The 19,384-nt window shown below is 46.4% G+C and overlaps 2 protein-coding genes across 2 annotated transcripts; both read right to left on the reverse strand.

Moving 5' to 3' along the window:
- Positions 1-644: 644 nt before the first annotated feature.
- Positions 645-1,880, reverse strand: LOC122680236 (mitochondrial import inner membrane translocase subunit Tim8 A-like). The gene has a single exon (XM_043881387.1). It carries the CDS (start codon positions 1,827-1,829, stop codon positions 1,539-1,541), a length of 291 nt encoding a protein of 96 aa, XP_043737322.1. The 5' UTR covers positions 1,830-1,880; the 3' UTR covers positions 645-1,538.
- Positions 1,881-10,084: 8,204 nt separating this feature from the next.
- ACR (acrosin) lies at positions 10,085-17,532 on the reverse strand. The gene is made up of 5 exons (XM_043880575.1): positions 17,456-17,532; positions 16,258-16,464; positions 15,756-16,039; positions 11,251-11,396; positions 10,085-10,725 (listed from the first exon to the last, which is right to left on the reverse strand). The coding sequence occupies exons 1-5, from the start codon at positions 17,521-17,523 to the stop codon at positions 10,186-10,188; spliced, it is 1,245 nt and encodes a 414-aa protein (XP_043736510.1). The 5' UTR covers positions 17,524-17,532; the 3' UTR covers positions 10,085-10,185.
- Positions 17,533-19,384: the final 1,852 nt, after the last annotated feature.

Raw genomic sequence — 19,384 nt, forward strand, 5'->3', positions numbered from 1 at the left:
CATTTTTGAGACTAAGGGTTATATATCAGATGATGTGTTCATAGTTTACACAATCCAGATCTGCCTGTACAAGGCAGTAGTGGGTCATCGTTACTCAGCCAAGGCCTGGTTAATGCAGGTGCACAGCACACACTAAAGGGGAAGAAGATGCCCAGACTGGGAGAAATTTTAACTTTTTTTCTTGTCTTACACCAAAATGTGAATTTTATTTCATCACTCTGATTAAAGATCTATTGAACCCAGTGAGAATAAACCAGCCTGGCACCCCTTTTAGGTGTGAACAGTTAGTCGCTGCTTTCACTGGCACAGGGGCCAGAGCAACAGAGACGCCTGGACCTCGGGTCAGCATTCTGTCTCTCTCTCATCTGGCTGAGTGTCTTTTTTCATGTTATTTTATTCTGTTTTGGTCAACTAACCAAACAAACTGTGTAAATTTGAAATGAAATGATCTGGAGGGAAATTATTTAAACTTTTCATAATCTTGAACAAGAGTCACTACATTTGAAGTATCATAATAGCATGTTGTTCTTCCTTTAATAAAAACGTAACAATACAAAAGTGAGTTACTAATTAAAGTATGATTAAGCTTAGTTTCAGTCATGTAATTGTGTATAGCACACTTTAAAAGAGGTATGTGTTATGTATTTATTTATTTTTATTTTTATTCTTTTTTGAATCTTGTAGCTTTTATTTCAGTGATTAAAAGATGCAGTAAATGGAAACTGCACTGATTTACATTAGGCATGCACCTCGACCTGATACTGCTGTTAGTTTCTGACGGGCCCAAATCTTAATTTTTTTCATTGAGGCACATCGTTAAATTTTTTTGAACTCTGATACACAGGGTAAGTTAACTTCTTCTCTGTGGCAGTTTAGTATGAAAATTACGTTCACTGGCTAGATTCCTTTAACTAAAGGCCTCTAGACTCTCAGGCAACCTGTACTAGCTCGAGATCATATGTCATATAGATATTTAAGTGAATCATGGTATAAGGGAGACAGAGAATCTAGAAAGTTGAAATATATTTTTTCCAGCACTGATAATTAAACACTAGATAAGGAGGCCTACAGTTGAGTACCAAATTACTCTTCCCCTACTGCTGCCATTTCTGAGAGACACAAAGATGTATACTGATCTCCCCCAAAATCTGAAATGAATCCACACAAATAACAGATTATTACCTATCTGGTCCCAGTATCAAATTATACAGCAATTCCACTATTAAAATTATAGGAAGCAGTTAATGGGACTACAAGAAAAGCATCATCCCACAAACAGTAATATGCATCTAGTAGAGTTTTTCATTCACCTGTCAATTGTTTTCACAAGATTAGCATTAAAAAAACACAACCCCAAATACATCTGACCCTCAAATCCCCCACATCAAAAATTGGTCTTTGTTCATTCTCAGATGACAGGATGTCCCAAGAGTGACAAAGGTGGGGGCCAATTCCCCCATAGCCTTTTCTTCAACTATCCCATCAACCGCTCTTCATCTCTTGAACTACCTTCCTTTTCCAAAGAGGTAATGCTGAGGTCAGTCAGAAAGGCTTTCTGAGAAGACTGGCTTGGATTTCTGCATCTGTTCCAGTCGATTCAAGATGAATTGGCTTGTGTCAATGAAGCGCTCAACGCAGTTCACAAAACAGGCCTCAGCCCGACTGTCCAACTTTGGCCCAGGCTTGTCCATGCACTTTTCCCAACAAAGTTCCGTCATCTGGTGCACCAGCTGCTGGAAGCGCTGCTTCTGAGTCTCCACCTCAATGAAATGCTGCAGCTGCGGGTCTACTGAGCCCAAACCCGCCGCGGAGGAAGAGGAAGAATCCATCCCAGCGCGGTCACGCGTGCGGAGACGAACTCCACAGCGACTCACCGACCTTCACGTGTGTTATGTATTTAATTGCAGAGTTAGTTAAGGAAATTAATCCAATTGGCAATTGATGCTTTTGAACTGTGGTGTTGGAGAAGACTTTTGAGAGTCACTTGGACTGCAAGGAGATCAAACCAGTCCATCCTAAAGGAAATCAGTCCTGAATATATCATTGGAAGGACTTGATGCTAAAGCTTAAGCACCAAAACTTTGGCCACCTGATGCGAAGAACTTACTCATTGCAAAAAATCCTGATACTGGAAAAGATTGAAGGCAGGAGGAGAAGGGGACGACAGAGGATGAGATGGTAGGATGGCATCACCAACTCGTTGAACATGACTTAGAGCAAGCTCCGGGAGTTGGTGATAGAGAGTGAAGCCTGGCATGCTGCAGTCCATGGGGTCACAAAGAATCGGACAGGACTGAGCGACTGAACTGACTGACTGGCAAGAAAATAGCACTGTTCCCAGATCACTGTGGAAGGGTGTTAATGTTACATCATAGGTATTTATTTACAAACGAGAATATCTACAATAGGGCATTTAGCATTTCTCTGTGTGGTTTCAGCACCATACAGCACCGATACAAAGCTGTATATTGTCACCCTGCTTATTTAACTGATATGCAGAGTACATCATGTGAAATGCCAGGCTGGATGAAACACAAGCTCTAATCAAGATTGCCAGGAGAAATATCAATAATTTCAGGTACGCAAAGGACACCACCCTTATGGCAGAAAGTGAAGAGGAACTGAGCAGCCTCCTAATGAAAGTGAAAGAGGAGAGTAAAAAACCTGGCTTAAAACTCAACATTCAAAAAACGAAGATCATGGCATCCTGCTCCATCACTTCATGGCAAATAGATGGGGAAACAATGGAAACAGTGACAGACTTTATTTTCTTGGGCTCCAAAATCCCTACAGATGGTGGCTGCAGCCATGAAATTAAAAGATGATTCTTGAAAGAAAAGTTATGACCAACCTAGACCACATATTAAAAAGCAGAGACATTACTTTGCCAACAAAGGTCTATCTAGTCAAAGCTATGGTTTTTCCAGTAGTCATGTATGGATGTGAGAGTTGGACCATAAAGAAAGCTGAGTGCCGAAGAATTGATGTTTTTGAACTGTGGTGTTGGAGAAGACTCTTGAGAGTCCCTTGGACATCAAGGAGATCCAACCAGTCAATAGTAAAGTCCTGAATATTCATTGGAAGAACTGATGCTGAAGCTGAAACTCCAATACTTTGGCCACCTGATGCGAAGAACTGACTCACTGGAAGAGACTCTGATGCTGGAAAAGATTGAAGGCAGGAGGAGAAGGGGATGACAGAGGATCAGATGGTTGGATGGCATCACGGACTCAATGGCCGTGAGTTTGAGCAAGCGCCGGGAGTTGGCGATGGACAGGGAAGCCTGGCATGCTGCAGTCCATGGGGTCACAAAGAGTCGGACATTACTGAGTGACTGAACCAACTGACTGAAGAGAATTTATTTCCTAAAATAATAATTTAAAAAATATAAAGTTTGACCTGGTTAGACTACTCCTTAAATCATGGTTTGGTTTGTTGCAGTTATCAGTTAATATTTGGTAGTATGCATATAACCCAAATATAATTTTCAAATTATTATCTTGCCACTATTGTTAGTTTTTTCCTCATAGTTGTATCTTGTATGAATCAGAAAATAGGAAGCTAGCCAAACATAAAACATAACTTGTCTAGTTTGTTTTCAAAGGCTTTGCACTGAAGAAGAAATATGTAGAATTTTTTGTTTTGTTTGCTTTTAAGAATGTAGACTGTCATTTAGGAAATGGCCTCCATTTTACAAAGTGGTATAATCCTCTATGGCTTCCCAGGCGGCTCAGTGGTAGAGAATCTACCTGCCATTGCAGGACATGCAGGAGACACGGGTTTGATCCCTGGGTCGGGAAGATTCCCCTGGAGATGGAAATGGCAACCTACTCCAGTATTCTTGTCTGGAAAATTCCATGGACAGAGGAGCCTGGTGGGCCACAGTCCATGGGGTTGCACAGAGTCTGACACAGCCAAGCGACTGAGCATCACCACCGTAATACTCCCCATGTGGAAACTGTGTCTATTGGGCTTGAATGTCTGTGTTTCAGTGCCTGAAGAGCAAAGGGGACGGAAACGACACGACAGCCCATTCATCATCGCTAAGCCATGTCTAGGTGGTCGTTATTAATGAGAATAGTTTTGAGTGCTTTAATATAATGCAAGATTTAAGTCATCTTAATTAATGTGAAAGTTATTGAAGCTTGGATTTTTACCTCAAAAATTTAAAAATCCAACATTAAAATGAACAAAATCTTACAGATTCCCAAAATATACAGACTGAGGAATCATCTGATTCAACCAAGCTCTGGAGTCTGTCTGAGCACAATTTTAGTATCACTTCATGGCAAATAGATGGGGAAACAATGGAAACAGTGACAGACTTAATTTTGGGGGCCTCCAAAATGACTACAGATGGTGACTGCAGCCATGAAATTAAAAGACGCTTGCTCCTTGGAAGGAAAGTTATGACCAACCTAGACAGCATATTAAAAAGCAGAGACATTACCTTGCTGACAAAAGTCCATCTAGTCAAAGCTATGGTTTTTCCAGTGGTCATGTATGGATGTGAGAGTTGGACCATAAAAGAAAGCTGAGAGCCAAAGAATTGATGCTTTTGAACTGTGGTGTTGGAGAAGACTCTTGAGAGTCCCTTGGACTGCAAGGAGATCCAACTAGTCCATCCTCAAGGAAATCAGTCCTAGATAGTCATTGGAAGGACTGATGCTAAATCTGAAGCTCCAATACTTTGGCCACCTTATGTGAAGAACTGACTCATTGGAAAAGATCTGCTGCTGGGAAAGATTGAAGGCAGGAGGAGAAGGGGACGACAGAGGATGAGATGGTTGGATGGCATCAAACACGAGTTTGAGCAGGCTCTGGGAGTTGGTGACGGACAGCCTGGCGTGCTGCAGTCCATGGGGTCGCAAAGAGTCAGACACAACTGAGCGACTGAACTAAACTTAACTGACATATTGCTCAACACTTGGCTCACAGGACAAATTCAGTACCCAGGCCAGCCAGGAGAGGCAAGCTATAGCTAGCAAGTCCCAGCCTTGTTTTGTTTATATTTTTCTCTAGGAATAACACCACGGGAATGAATATGTTCTCCTTGATTGTGCATATCAGAACTCAACTTTCTGGAATTTGGGGGACAGAAATAATGAATGGGGCAAGATCAAAGCATATGTTGGAAAGTTACAGTGAAAACAAACAACAGAAAGGTCAGTGAGGCCATACAGGATATGCTTCTTGAGAAGGGTAAACCTACCAATCACCCAAATGCAGGGGACAGACAGACTGTGGGCAAGTTGTTGACTTGTGCTTATTTATCATTATAAGAGCAGATAGTGAGTCAATTGCCCTTTATTAGCAACCATTAAAGAGAGACCTGGTTTTAAGGGTGTTGTTTTCTGTGGCTCAGTCACATGGTCGTGTCGACCCTTGGCAGCCCCACGGACGGCAGCATGCCAGGCTTCCCTGTCCTTCACCATCTCCCAGAGTTCCCACTGAGTCAGTGATGCCATCCAGCCATCTCATTCTCTGTTGTCCCCTTCTTGTCCTGCCCTCAATCTTTCCCAGGGTCTTTTCTAGTGAGTCAGCTCTTTGCATAATGTGGCCAAATTATTGGACCTTCAGCATCAGCAACAGTTCTTCCAATGAATATTCAGGGTTGATTTCCTTTGGGAGGTCAGAAATGACTAATTCAGTCCCTGCTAGCATGTTGTCTCTTAGGGTCCTATAGGAACTCAGAAGGAGATTTAGGAGAAATAAAAAGGAATGAAATACAGATTGTAAAATAAGATCTCTGAGAAAAAAGATCAAAAAGTTAAGACCATTTTGTTCTGGAGAGGAAAAAGCTGTAGATGTGGTTTAGTGTCTTGTTATTGAGACTTCTATTAAAGGACTCAGAGTGAGAAATAGTAAGATAAGCTGTGCTCTATCTCCTGTGAGGACAGAAAATGAGGGAATCAGGATCTATTTTACAGGGCGGGGGGCAGGGAAAGCATGAAAATTTGAGATTTTGCTTAAGCGAGAATTGTTATGAAGTCTTCTATTTGAAGTCTTTTTTATTTTAAAGACAAAAAAAAAGAAATAAGAACTTTCCAGGTTGTCCATTGGTTAGGAATCCGCCTTCCAATGCAGAGGACACAGGTTCAGTCCCTGGCTGGGAAACTGAGATCCCACAGGCCACAGGGCGACTAAGCCTGCCTGCTGCAACTACTGAGCCCACACACCACAACTAAGAACTGACAGAGCCACAAACAAATGAGTAACTTTCTTAAAAAGCAAATAAAACATTTAAAACTTAAGAAACATACTGAATGACTTTTGAAGTTTCCTTTCAACACTTGCTTTTTTGAAAACTCATGTGGGAACAAAGATGATGTTATAAAGAGCACTGAATGTATTAATAAACTTCTAGCTCCATATCTAGAAGAATTAACCCACAAAATAGGTTTTGTATATTTTGTGTAGTAGATGCATGAGTGTAATGAATTATGACCTGCTTGGATGTTATTTTTCATTTAACCTGGCAAACTGAGACTTCAACACCATTGTGTTCACCTTGAAAAATGTGTAGCATTAAAAGGACACCTGAGGATTTAGTTTTAAATATAAAGTGTTATTTGGATGTAGTAACATCAGCAGACAGAGGTTCCAAGAGGTTGGATATTTTGGAATATCTTTCTTTATAAGAAATGGACCCCTCATTTCTTAAGCAGGTTGCTTCTGAAATTAGTGTTGTACTATGAACTGCTCCTATCATTATTTCTTTCAGTTTTCCACTGATGTTTGTGATGCTTGAAATATCCAAATTCTTCTTGGATATATTTATTTTATGCCTTTTTCTACCTACCTCTTTCCCTAGGAGTCCTTCCATATTTTGCTCTAGTATCAAGAGTTATTGCCATATTACATTACTGATAACAAATCTTAGCTGTGTTCATTTGGAATGCTTTAAACTTATTGATAGACTACATTTGTTTATGGGAAAAACTCTCCAAATGAAATATTACTACACATCTCTCAGAATGCCTAGTGCTCGCTTCGGCAGCACATATACTAAAATCAGAATGCCTAAAATTAGAAGGACTGGTCATACTGAGAGAGTTAACTTATGCAAGTTAATAAGGAGTCCAAGCCTAAGACCCGTTTAAGGAGGAGGTAAACATTCTTTCTTTTTCACGTTCTTTGCCTTAGACAAGTAGGCATTGTAGGCAACAGTATCTCTTGTTCAAAGGCATGCCTTTTTTTGAACTTTATATATGTTATGGGAAAAGCTCTGGGTAAAAACTTTCACAGCCTCGAGCTTGGGGTTTACCTGTTCCTTCTGACTAGTCTCATGCTGATGACATCCCAGTATGTATATTACAGGAAAGGGTTTGAACAAAATTCTCACAACCTTGAAATATTTTTCATATATTCTCAGCAACTAGTTGAGAAGTATAAGCCACTTAAAGAAGTGAGGCGGGGACTCTCCTGACCCCTTCTGAAGTCTATGTCAAAAGCTTTTTCTGTCACTTTCACTTTAAATAAAATCTACAAAAAAAAAAAAAACTCTGAATGACCAAGAATGCCTTTGGTCCCAAAGTTAAATCTTCTCTTTCAGAGACCACAAATCCAGTGACACTGCTCACCATTCACCACTAAGCTATCAAGACCAGGTGTTGGTGAGGAGCTCAAAAGCTGAAACTCTCTCCCACTGCTGGTGGAATGTGAAATGTTTAAACCATTTTGAAAAAACTCTTTGGCAGTTTTTAAAAATGCTAAGCATACACCTACCATAAGATACAGCCATTCCACACACACTCGGCCAAGAGACATGAAAGCACATGTCCATACAAGGACTTGTATACAAATGCACGTCACTGATTATTTAACATGACCGAACACCCACCAACAGTGAATAGAAAAACTGTGGTATAGCTGTATGATGAAAAGGTTAGCAATAAAAAGGAATAAACTGGTGAACACACTGCCATATAGATGAATCTCAAAATGATTATGCTGAATGAAGCTAGACCAAAAGAACTACTTGATGTGTGATTCCATTTGTATAAAATCTTTAGAAATGCAACTTAATACATAATGAGAAAAAGCAAATTGGAAACTGTCTGGAGCCAGGGAGGAAAGGGCTAGAGGGATTACAAGGTCCCACAACGAAACTTTGGGGAGTGATGGATATGTTCACTACATTGATTGCACTGATGCCTTTGGGGGTGTAGTCATAGAGCAAAGCTTACACCTATCGTCCCCCAGCCATTCCACTCTGAAAGCACATCTCCATGCAAAGACTCATCTGTAACCAGAGGGGGTCATTGATGATTCTTTACCAAGAATGTAGTTTCTTCAGAAAACATCAATAAGCTAGCTTCTGTTTCTTGAACATATTAAAAATGAACTACCTACATTTTTTACACTTCCATTTAAAATTTACTACAATTATATTCATTGGCTCATTCAGCTTTTTCTTTGTAAATATTAGATTTCATGTACTGATCAAATTCACAGTTAGAACTTCTGCCCTTACATCTGTTATTCCTAACTTGCCTGGTTTTCCAGTGTCTGAGTTTTACCACGTGCAGGTTTAGCCATTGTGGAATCATTTTCTGCTATTCTTCCTAGCAGTGAGTTTCATTATGAATTCTAACTTTTGAGAATCTTGGTCATTTGCCTGACAATCCCATAAGGAAGTGAGCATGTTCCTCAGAGCCTGAACCGTCTTTGGCGGTTCTGCACACGGCTGTCCATTTCCTCCCTGCTTCTCCTGTCCCTGTGCAGAGGCTTCTGCTCTAGAATCTGTGAGCCGTTCTCAGGGCTGGAGTGTCCACAGGAATATGAAGGCGGATCAGAGAGTCTCACTTCACTTATAAACAGCTTCATTCATAAATGTAAAGATGAAAATTTAAGCATCAATTAGGTTGGCAAATTGATGAATTTGCTGTGAACCCGTGTTGGCTTAGATGTGGGAAAATGTGTTGAAAGACTAGAAGGGGAGGACGCTTGACACCACAGGCTCATAAATGCCCCTGCTGTGGAGCGCAGTTAGAGACAGGGGTCCACGTGTGCTAATGTGGAAATGTCTGCATTTGATAAATGGAAAAGGAAGTCAAAGAGTAATACGAACAAGGAAAATAGAAGAAGGGGTTAGGTTATATTCACAAGCACGAGAAGCTTGCACAAGGCGCACAAGAGCCCACTGCCTGGACTCTGCAGGCTCCCGTCAGAGCGTTTCTTGAGCTTAGCCCTGTCTCTCCAGGAAGGAGACCCAAGCGTCAGCTGCAGATCACAGGCCCAGGGAAAAATTTTCCACCTCGAGGAGGAGAGAAGAAACAAACTAAGGACAGATTCCTCTCATGGGTCTGTCTCTCTGCACCAGGAGAGCATGGCCTCCAGCAGACTTGGACGCACATCCTTGATTTTCAGTCAGCTCACCTCAAGGGAGCTGTGCGGCCCCTTGATTTAATATGCAGATATACCAGCATTTAATAATTACCTGGACTATGACCCCAGTTCATCTTGTTCTAGTTAAAAACCACAACTGACTTTGTCAACTACAAAATGGCACTTGCCATCCACCTCTACAAGAATGAAATCAGGTGCTGCTCCAGCTGCTGACTTTCAACACCCTCTGAAAGGAGTTCAGGGTGGAAAGCAGAATTGAGGCTCTTGGTGCTCCAGGAAAACTAACAGGACAGGTCTTCAGACAGTTAGATATTTTCAGGAGCTGGCTTTACGAACCTAATTCTTCAATCTCCTCATATCTAGAAAAGCACTAAAATCCTTCAGGATGATGTCTGCTTCTCATGACTAGCAGTAATCTTCAGGAGACCAGCAGAAACCTCTTTAAAAAAAAAATGTGCTTGATTGCATGTATTCCCCCTTCACCAAAAATCTCAGTTACTGACCTTCCCCCACTGCCTCTTTGGAGCAGTTTCTCAGAGCTATCTGAAGCGCTCTTTCTCATGCTAGAGTCTTCATTTTGCCCCAAATAAAACTTAACTCACAACTCACGTTGTGCATTTTTTTTGTTTAAGTCAACATCATTAATACAATACAAGGGTGAATGGAGGCAGGGTAGATTTGATGAGGGATTAAGTTGGGGAGGGCATATAGGAAGAAGTCCAGAAAGCATCTGTTAGTGTATATATATTTATATTTGTATTTATATCCATTTATTTCATCTTTTTTTCCCTCAGGAGTGAGAGCTTCACTGGGTCCGTTGAGAATATGTTCAGATCAGGAGGAGGCATGTTGTTCTGGAAGGTCTGTGGTTTCCATTTCATAATTGCTCTTTTCATTAAGAAAGGTCTTTCCCTTCAAGACCTCTATGAGCTGCTGCAGTCGCTTGGCAAAAGAGAGTACCTGGGGAGGCCTAGTGGAAGGCTGCGGTGGGGGTGGTCGTGGGCGTGGGGGTGGAGGTGGGACTGAGGGTCGGGAGTTTGAGGGACGTGGGGGCTGGGCCACGGCAAGAGCTTGCTGAGAGGGAGGTGGTCGAGGAACGTGTTGGAAGAACCAAGGTGGGCGAATGGAAGGCTGAACGGAGCCAGGGCTCGCTTGGGCTACTGGAGTAGAAGCAGGGGGAGCGGTGGGCAACTGAATCATGTGCACCGCGTTAGAGCCTATCTTGGAGGCAATCCAGTTCAGATAGGACCAGGTAGACGTGTAGACTCCGGGGCGCTTAGCTCGGGCACAGCCTACCCCCCAGCTTGTGATTCCCACGACCACATAGCTGTTTTCCACGCTGTCTTTGCACATGAGAGGCCCGCCGCTGTCCCCCTGCCCAGAAGGATACAGAAGTCACACTCTGCCTGAGCCACTTTCCCTGCCCAGAAGGGCCATAGCCTCTGGGAGGGTAATTTCTGCAGTCACATGGTCTCCTGCTGCCATAAACGCAGGCAATTATGGCAAAGTTTGAGGTGGTGCCAACAACTTCTTTGTGGCTGTGAGAAGGGTATGGATTTTCATGGGTTTTCTTGCACTGATAGGGAAGACAGACAAACCCATGTGTCTGTGTATATGGTTTTACATGGGTACATGAGCGTGTGTATACAAGTGGATTTGACCCTTTTGCAGTCTGGTGAAGAGAGGTAAACATTCTCTTCTGGGAAGTGTTTGGATGATATGATCTCTGTGTGAGGGTGGAAGAAAGCTCTAAATATGGTGACTAAGTCTCTGTTGGGCAGCTTATGTGTGTCACCACCCAAGCGCACAGTTACTATAGATAGTGGAAGGCAGGACCAGGGAGATTTGCTCAGGGATCCAAAAGGAAAGTGTCCACAAGAGCACCCGGTGGAGAGTTACCTGGCAGGTGTCAATCTTGCCTTCAGGGTACCCTGCGCACACGTTGGTTGAACGAATGCGCCCATTGTACCATCTGGTCGAGTTACATAAGTCGAGGTCGATAAGGTCCACGCGTGCTTCCTGCAGTACAGGTGATGTCCTGCGGGCTACAGCCAGGTGACTCAGTGGTCAGTAATTACAGAAGATGTGTTCTGGGAAAGCCCTGCCTTCCTCCCTCCACTGAACCCCCAACGTCCTGAAATGCTCTATTTAAACCTAAGACCCACGAAAGTCTATGCCCCCGGCCTCTCCTTATCCACTCCTGGAGGGAGTGGATAGAGCACACGAGCCTTGGGAGATGGAACTGGAGGAGACAGGAAGGAGGCAGACTGTGGACAGACGACAGATGGAGGGTGGTGGATGCAGCTGAAGAGTCATATACGTTAAGGGTGGAAATCATGGAAGTTTGCCGTGATATTAACAATTATAACAAGGACATGCTGAGCACTTACTTTGAGTCACACAGGCTTCATCTCATTCACTCCTCACAGGCACTTCATGAGTTAGAAACTGTTATTCCCCTTTTCTCCAATCAGGAGATTGGAATACCACTTACCAAGGTCACAGTAGGGAACCTTGGACTCACACCAAGGATTTTCCTCTCTAGACTCAAGTCCAGAACACACCTTTTATTCTGGCTATAGGTCATCCCCTGCATTCTATCCTCCATCCAGCTGTGGACGGGACCCGCAGGACTTGGGCGGATGAGTCCCTCCCATGTGTCTCATATCTTTATTCAGATATGGAGGCAACAGACCTATGGTGGTGCCTCCACACACAGGCAGACCTGTCAGGGGCACAGGTGGTTGAAATGACCACTGAGGCCAGGTCAGAACTTCCTTTATAGTCTCAGATGCTTGGCCATGACCAGGGGTTAAGAAAACCCCAGCCTGCACTGTGGCTGGAGCAGCCGACATTGCATCTGGCCTGGAGCCCAAGCCCAAGGCCAGGTACTAAAAGATGATGCTGTTAAAGTGCTGTACTCAGTATGCCAGCAAATTTGGAAAACTTAGCAGTGGCTACAGGACTGGAAAAGGTCAGTTCTCATTCCAATTCCAAAGAAAGGCAATGCCAAAGAATGTTCAAACTACTACACAATTGCACTCATCTCACACACTAGCAAAGTAACGCTCAAAATTCTCAAAGCCAGCCTTCAACAGTACATGAACCATGAAATTCCAGATGTTCAAGCTGGATTTAGAAAAGGCAGAGGAACCAGAGATCAAATTGCCAACATCCATTGGATCATACAAAAAGCAAGAGAATTCCGGAAAAACATCGACTTCTGCTTTATTGACTATGCCAAAGCCGTTGACTGTGTGGATCACAACAAACTGTGGAAAATTCTTCAAGAGATGGGAATACCAGACCACCTGACCTGCCTCCTGAGAAATCAAGGTCAAGATATGCAGGTCAAGAAGCAACAGTTAGAACTGGACATGGAACAACAGACTGGTTCCAAATTGGGAAAGGAGTATGTTAAGGCTGTATATTGTCACCCTGCTTATTTAACTTATATACAGAGTACATCATGTGAAATGCCAGACTGGATGAAGCACAAACTGGAATGAAGATTGCCGGGAGAAACATCAGTAACCTCAGACATGCAGATGACAACACCCTTATGGCAGAAAGTGTAGAAGAACTAAAGAGCCTCTTGGTGGAAGTGAAAAAGGAGAGTGAAAAAGTTGGCTTGAAACTCAAGATTCAAAAAATGAAGATCATGGCATCTGGTCCCATCACTTCATGGCAAATAGATGTGGAAACAATGGAAACAGTGACAGACTATTTTCTTGGGCTCCAAAATCACTGCAGATGGTGACTGCAGCCAAGAAATTAAAAGACGCTTGCTCCTTGGAAGAAAAACTATGACAAATCTAGACAACATATTAAAAAGCAGAGACATTGCTTGGCCAGCAAAGGTCCGTCTAGTCAAAGCTATGGTTTTTCCAGTAGTCATGTATGGTTGTGAGAGGTAGACCTTAAGGAAAGCTGAGTGCCAAAGAATTGATGCTTTTGAAGTGTGGTGTTGGAGAAGACTCTTGAGAGTCCCTCGGACTGCAAGGAGATCAAACGAGTCCATCCTAAAGAAAATCAGTCCTGAATACTCATTGGAAGGACTGATGCCAAAGTTGAAACTCCAATACTTTGGCCACCTGATGCGAAGAACTGACTCATTGGAAAACACCCTGATGCTTGGAAAGATTGAAGGCAGGAGGAGAAGGGGATGACAGAGGATGAGATGGTTGGATGGCATCACTGACTCGATGGACATGAGTTTGAGCAAGCTCCGGAAGTTGGTGATGGACAGGAAAGCCTGACGTGCTGCAGTCCATGGGGTCGCAAAGAGTCGGACACGACTGAGTAACTGAACTGAACTGAACTGGAGCCCAAGAGACTGTACCCTCTGAATCACGTGTTCCCACAGGCAGGAGAATCCCAACAGCCCTGCCACAGCAGCACCCACAGCCCAGTCACCACCCAGTGGGTTTGAACACCGTGTGCAGTACAGGTTGGAAGGGGCAGACTCAGAGCATAAGGCCAGCAGGGAAGCCCGTGGAGCACCGGGTCTGGGGAGGGCACCAGCAAGCATTCGGTGGATGGCTGCTGAACACATGTCTGCAAGGCTTCGTTTATGTTCCCAACCTCCTTAGCCCCCATTTTTCCTTCCCATCTAAGCAGCAATGAGGGTTTCATACATTCACTGCCCTTTAGGTACAGGTAGCATGGAACAAGCCTGGCTTGTTGGCCATTAAGATGACCCTTTAAATCTATGGCAGAACCTACAGCCTTGAAAGCCTTGCAATTCACTGTTAAGAGACAGGTGTCCTGAAACACAAAAGAGTTTTCTCAGTCTCAACACCTTAGCTTTAAATAGCAAATGCCCAAAAGAAACCTGTAGAAACTAAAAGTTTGATGGAAAAAGAGACCGATTCCCAAAAGTACTCTTCCGGCCCCAAAGCATCTGAGTTCAAGGAAGAGGTAGGTCAAGATAAAGAAAGGTCAGAAGGAGTATCACAGGAGCCTGGGGGTTTCTTTAAGACTTGGCCCTGGGAGACACAGGTTCAATCGCTGGGTTGGGAAGATCCCCTGGAGAAGGGAATGACTACCCACTCCAGTATTCTTGCCTGGCAAATTCCAGGAACACAGGAGCCTGGCGGGCTACAGTCCAGGGGGCCCCAAAGAGTCGGACACGACTGAGCGACTAAACACTTTCACTTTTTAGGAGATGGGTTTGCAAAAACAAACAAACAAAAAAGGATAGAAACTCCATTAAATTTAAGGTGATTCTAGAACTAAGAGGCCTTGTGTGATGTCCAGGATATAGATGGGAGCCTACAATTCTCCTGAGCAAAAGGATAGCAGAGGTGGGGTTGAGGGGTTGTTGGATGGAAACCCTGAGATCAGCCTCCCAGGGACTGCAAGAACCCCCGAAAGCTGAGGACAAGGTTAGACAAGTGGACAGAGCAGGGCAGGCCAGGGGGTGGAACAAAAAGAAAGTGTGTGCTTGCTCTAGGAACCACGGCAGAGCCATGGACACCAGCAGCCAGACAGAGGTTGACACCCCAGGTCAGGGAAGAGGTTGTGAGATACCCTTCCCCTAGGGCGGCACAGGTAGCAGTCCTACCAGAAACCAAAATCAACTTTCAGAGAGAAGAGTAGAAGACAAAAAAAAAAAAAAATACTGAGGTTTAAAGCCCAAATGACTGATCTGCCTTGAATTAGGAGGCCCAGATTTTCCATCAACAAACAGATGTTCCATCAATTAACAAAGGCGATTGACTGCTAAGTCAATTTCAATCATATGTTCACACCCCTGACACGACTGGTAAAAATTCACGTGCCCAACTACGGAAAGCTGAAAGTGCAGCTCAGGTACAGAGGCCTGTTCTACTCGATCTTGCCCCACTGGCAGAAACATGCTGCCCAGGTTGCTGACCCGCAGAAAGTCACACCCAGGAGCAGCCCCTGTCGCGGTCTACAGAGGATGCTCGCGGTAACATCCGGGTGGGACTGACTGCCCAGGGCGGGGAGCAGAGACGGCCAGGAGGGGCCCCGTGCAGGACCTGCAGAGCTTGGAGACCATGAGACTTACAGATGGGAAAACTGAGGCATGGAGAGGGAAATCCCATCCAGAGCCCTTCTCCAAGTGCTGCCTGCCTCAAGGCATGACTCCCACCTCCAGAGGCAGCCCTGGAGCTCCAGGCACAGCCTTGACCCTGTTCCAAAGATGCCGAGGCACTCTTCTGTGCCTGCCGCCCAGCCGCCCTTGGTGGCCACACCAGCCACTGGCGAGGGGCCCTGGACACGGAACTTCACTCTCAGTTTCTCTGGCTGTGAAAGGGGACAGTGACAGGATCCACTCACAGCACAGGGCTAGGGGCTGGGTGGAGCTCAGGCAGGCATCCACGTATTTCCCCTTCACCTAAGACCATATCGACAGGGTTTTCCCCGTCCGTACTCACCATTCTCTTGTAAGAATCCCCAGCCAGCCACCAAGCATGTCTGGGGAACTCTGGGTGGGCCTGCCCTAAAGTGAGGCAGGCAGCCTGGTCCAATGAAGTGCCCACAGGTAACAGGAGGGGTGATCTTAATGAGAGCAACGTCGTTGGACTCTGAGCTCGCAGAGTATTTCTCATGAATGATGATTTTCTCAACATATCTCTCCTGCAGAGGCGGCTTCACTGGCTTATTGCTCCCCCACTCAACTTCCTTAGCTCCAAAGATCAGCCTCCAGTCGGTTACTTTTCTGTGGGCACAGAGGTAAGCCAGGTCACACTTGCTGAGGACTGGCTGGTGACCATGACCCTTGGAGGGCCCCATCCCCAGCAGGTCTGGGTCAACCCCGCAGTCTGGTTGCCACTAGGCCCAGAGCCTCAGGGACCTTTGGCACTGAGACCCTTGGAGAATGCCCGGTTCTGAGAAGAGCCTTCCTTGAAGACCCCTTCTGCGAGTTCCCGCACATACTTTTTGATCCTGAAGCAGTGAGCAGCAGTGAGCAGCCAGTGGGAGTTCAGCAAGGAGCCCCCGCACACGTGGTACCGCCGGTTGTTGTGGTAGGTGAAGATCTGGAGGCTGACCATCCAGGGCCAGGACCCGTGGGCGGCGTCCTGCCCGCCGACGATCCGCATGCCCCCCTGCCGGTTCTGCCTGAACCGTACCCCACAGGGGCCACTGAGGAGAGACCACGGGCACGGTTCAAGTCAAGAGCAGGCCCCCCAGGCGCCTCCACAGCGCGGGGAGAGGGGCCTGAGGCTGGTCACGGGGAACAGCCATGGGGTCCGGGGCCAGCAGGGGCAGCCCCAGGGTAGGGGTCCAGGGGGGCGTGGTTGAGCAGCGGTGCTGGGGGCCGTACCGGGACAGGCGGCCACGGGCTCCAGCAAATGTTCAGAAGGGGGAGTTTCTTGGGTCTTGTGGTCACAAGGTAGGGACAGAGGGGCCACAGGCAGCTAGGACAGACCAAGGGCCCTAGCAGTGAGGAAGATCGCTAGGCAGGAGAGGGAGCTAACGTGGGCGTGAAGGGGGTGATCCTGGTGGAGGCTCAGGAAGGAGCCAGAGGGGCTTGGAGCTGCAGAGCTGGGCTGGGCGGCAGCAGGAGGAGAGCAGGGCAGGTGGAAGTGACTCGGGGGGAGGCACGCGGGGTAGGTCGGAGGTGGACGTTCAGGGCTCTGTGTTGCTGGTGAGAAGGAGGGAGTTTCTGGGATTGCAGGGTACCTCGGGGGCTTGGGAGTCTACACATGGAGTGGGGGTCCCCGAGGTGCTGCAAGAGGATGCCCTGGGATCTCTGGGGTCAGCGCAGGGCCGGGGGGAGGTGCTTCCCAAGGTCTGAAGGACTCGATGTTCAAGAGGCAGTGAAGCCGGTCACTGGTTGGGGGGCGGGGGTGGGGGTGGGGGGCGGTGGTGGAAACTGGCCTGTGCTTTGCAGAAGCCCCAGAGTTCCTCTTGGGAGGAAGCTCTAGATGCCAGGGGCCCTGGGGGCTCTGGGCTGAAGATGGTAGGAGCAGGGAAGGTCCGAATGGCAATGTGGGGCACGGGCACTGTGAGACCCAGAGGAATGTTAAGTCCCCCAGCTTGGCCTCCTGCAGAGCCCCAGACAGAGGGAGTCTGGGCGGGGTCTGTTACTCAGAAGACACCCTCCCCCCACCCCAAGTTGTCTGACACTTACTCACACGTGGTGTTATCTCTGGCGACCACAGATACTGCCAAGACCAGCAGAACGGCAGTTGGCAGCATCTCTGCCAAACTCCTGCCCCAGCCAGGCCTGGAAGCCCAGTGACCTCACAAAGCTTCATGGCCTTCCGACCAATCAGCAGGGTGACGTCCCACCCCCCACCCTCCAGAAATCAGGCCAGGTGGGAGCACTTCAGCCCAAGCGGTTCATGCTGAAGTGACTTCCCGACGTCTTGCACAGCCTCCTCCAGCCCTCATGCAAACTATAACTACGGTCCCGTTCCAACTCACAGACCGCGGGGCAGCTCAGCTCCTCTGTGAGAAGACGGTCCAGTACGTCAGCAGCTCAAGGGAGTCAGGCTCTACAGACTGACAGACCTTAATCCTGCAGGAGGCAAACTCTTTCCCTCTTCCAAGGGTGTGCTCTCAGCACATTTTCTGAAGACCATTTTGACTTTCCCTAGCTTAGAACTACGAAGCCCACTTTTCTGTCCACAAAGTCTCATATCTTCTACCTGGATATCTCCAGGTCTCCTTTCTGGGACCTACGCGAAGCAGAAAATTGTCTTCTGTACCTGAGTGTCAGGAATTCTCAGCACAGTTACCTGAATGTCATGAAATAAGGCTTCTTCTGATTGTCAGGAGACAGCATCTCGTATCCCAGAACAGAAAAATGCTCACCTCACTTACCTGGATGTTTAAAAGTTCTACCTTCCCTGCAAGAGCGTGATGAGGTCACATCTCTACCTGCTGGAGCAGCAGTCTTAGCGCCTGTGCCTGGGCACAAGGTCTCAGCTGGCCTATCTGAATGTCAAGGAGTCACTCCTCACTTATGTGAGGGTCACGAGGCACCACGTACCTCTTCTATCCAAGTGTCAGGACACCTCCTGTCCTCTTTCCAGGTACAAAGCATTTCAGATAGTCAGATGACCTCACTTCTTCTACCTGAGCCTCTTCTCTAACTGAATGTTCTAATTTCAAGATGGGTGGATGGCATCACCAACTTGATGGACATGAGTTTGAGCAAGCTCCGGGAGTTGGTAATGGACAGGGAAGCCTGGCGTGCTGCAGTCCACGGGGTCGCAAAGAGTCGGACATGACTGAGTGACTGAACTAACTGAATTTCTCATCTCATGTAACTTTCACATCACATCCCCCTCAACTGGACATCCAGTAGGTCGCATATATCTTACTTCCTGATGGAAGCTATCATCTCCTCCCCCTGACTGTGAGGATCTCTCTTTTCTTCCGGCTCAGGGCCAAAGACCTCAGACTGGAGAGTGCCTTTGTCCCATCTTCTCTACCTGAGAACCAAAAAGTCTGACATCCTCTGAGTGTCAGGAGGTTGCATCTCGCCTCTGTGAGTGCTCTGTGGCTTCAACTGACACGCTGAAATGCAGGGGTCCCCGTGTCCCCACCTGACTGCCAGGCAGTCTCCCGGTCCTGCTGGAGGAGGTCCTGGTCTCCCTGTCGGAATCATGAGTTTTCATCTTCTCTACCTGAGCACCACGAGGTCTCCTCTCCTCTATGTAAGTGTCCGAATCTCCCATCTCAACCCCCTGTCTGAAGTCTTTCTCTGCCCTTCCTGAGAATCTTGAGGTCTCATCTCCACCATCTGAGGGCCATGAAATCTCGTACCTCCCATTTGAGCACAAGCAGGTCTTACAGGCCCTGAGTGTTGGGGGGTCTTGTCTCCACCTGACATGCCTCATCTCTTCTGCTCTGTACCTGGAGGTCCTGCCTCTTCTCTCTGAGTGACCAAGGGGTCTCCTCTCTCCTGCTGTAGTACAAGCATGTCTCATCTTCCCTATGTGAGCCCTCCTCATCCCTGGGTATCAGGCATCTCCCTCTCTTTTTATCTAATTGTCAGGACATCTCATTTCCTCTCCAGTGTCTAGAGACATCCTCTCATGCACTTCGTTGT

Source organism: Cervus elaphus, chromosome 22 (assembly GCF_910594005.1).
Source record: "Cervus elaphus chromosome 22, mCerEla1.1, whole genome shotgun sequence".
In the NCBI taxonomy this organism is placed as follows: domain Eukaryota; kingdom Metazoa; phylum Chordata; class Mammalia; order Artiodactyla; family Cervidae; genus Cervus; species Cervus elaphus.

Bases quoted from the DNA above. Each gene is read 5' to 3' on its own strand.
- LOC122680236 (XM_043881387.1), bottom strand. From the start codon at position 1,829: ATGGATTCTTCCTCTTCCTCCGCGGCGGGTTTGGGCTCAGTAGACCCG.
- ACR (XM_043880575.1), bottom strand. From the start codon at position 17,523: ATGCTGCCAACTGCCGTTCTGCTGGTCTTGGCAGTATCTGTGGTCGCC. The intron at 16,040-16,257 runs GTATGTGCGGGA...CTGTGCCCACAG, and splicing joins CACTGCTTCAGGATCAAAAA to AAAAGTAACCGACTGGAGGC. The intron at 10,726-11,250 runs GTAACTCTCCAC...CCTTCTGGGCAG, and splicing joins GCAAGATTGACACCTGCCAG to GGGGACAGCGGCGGGCCTCT.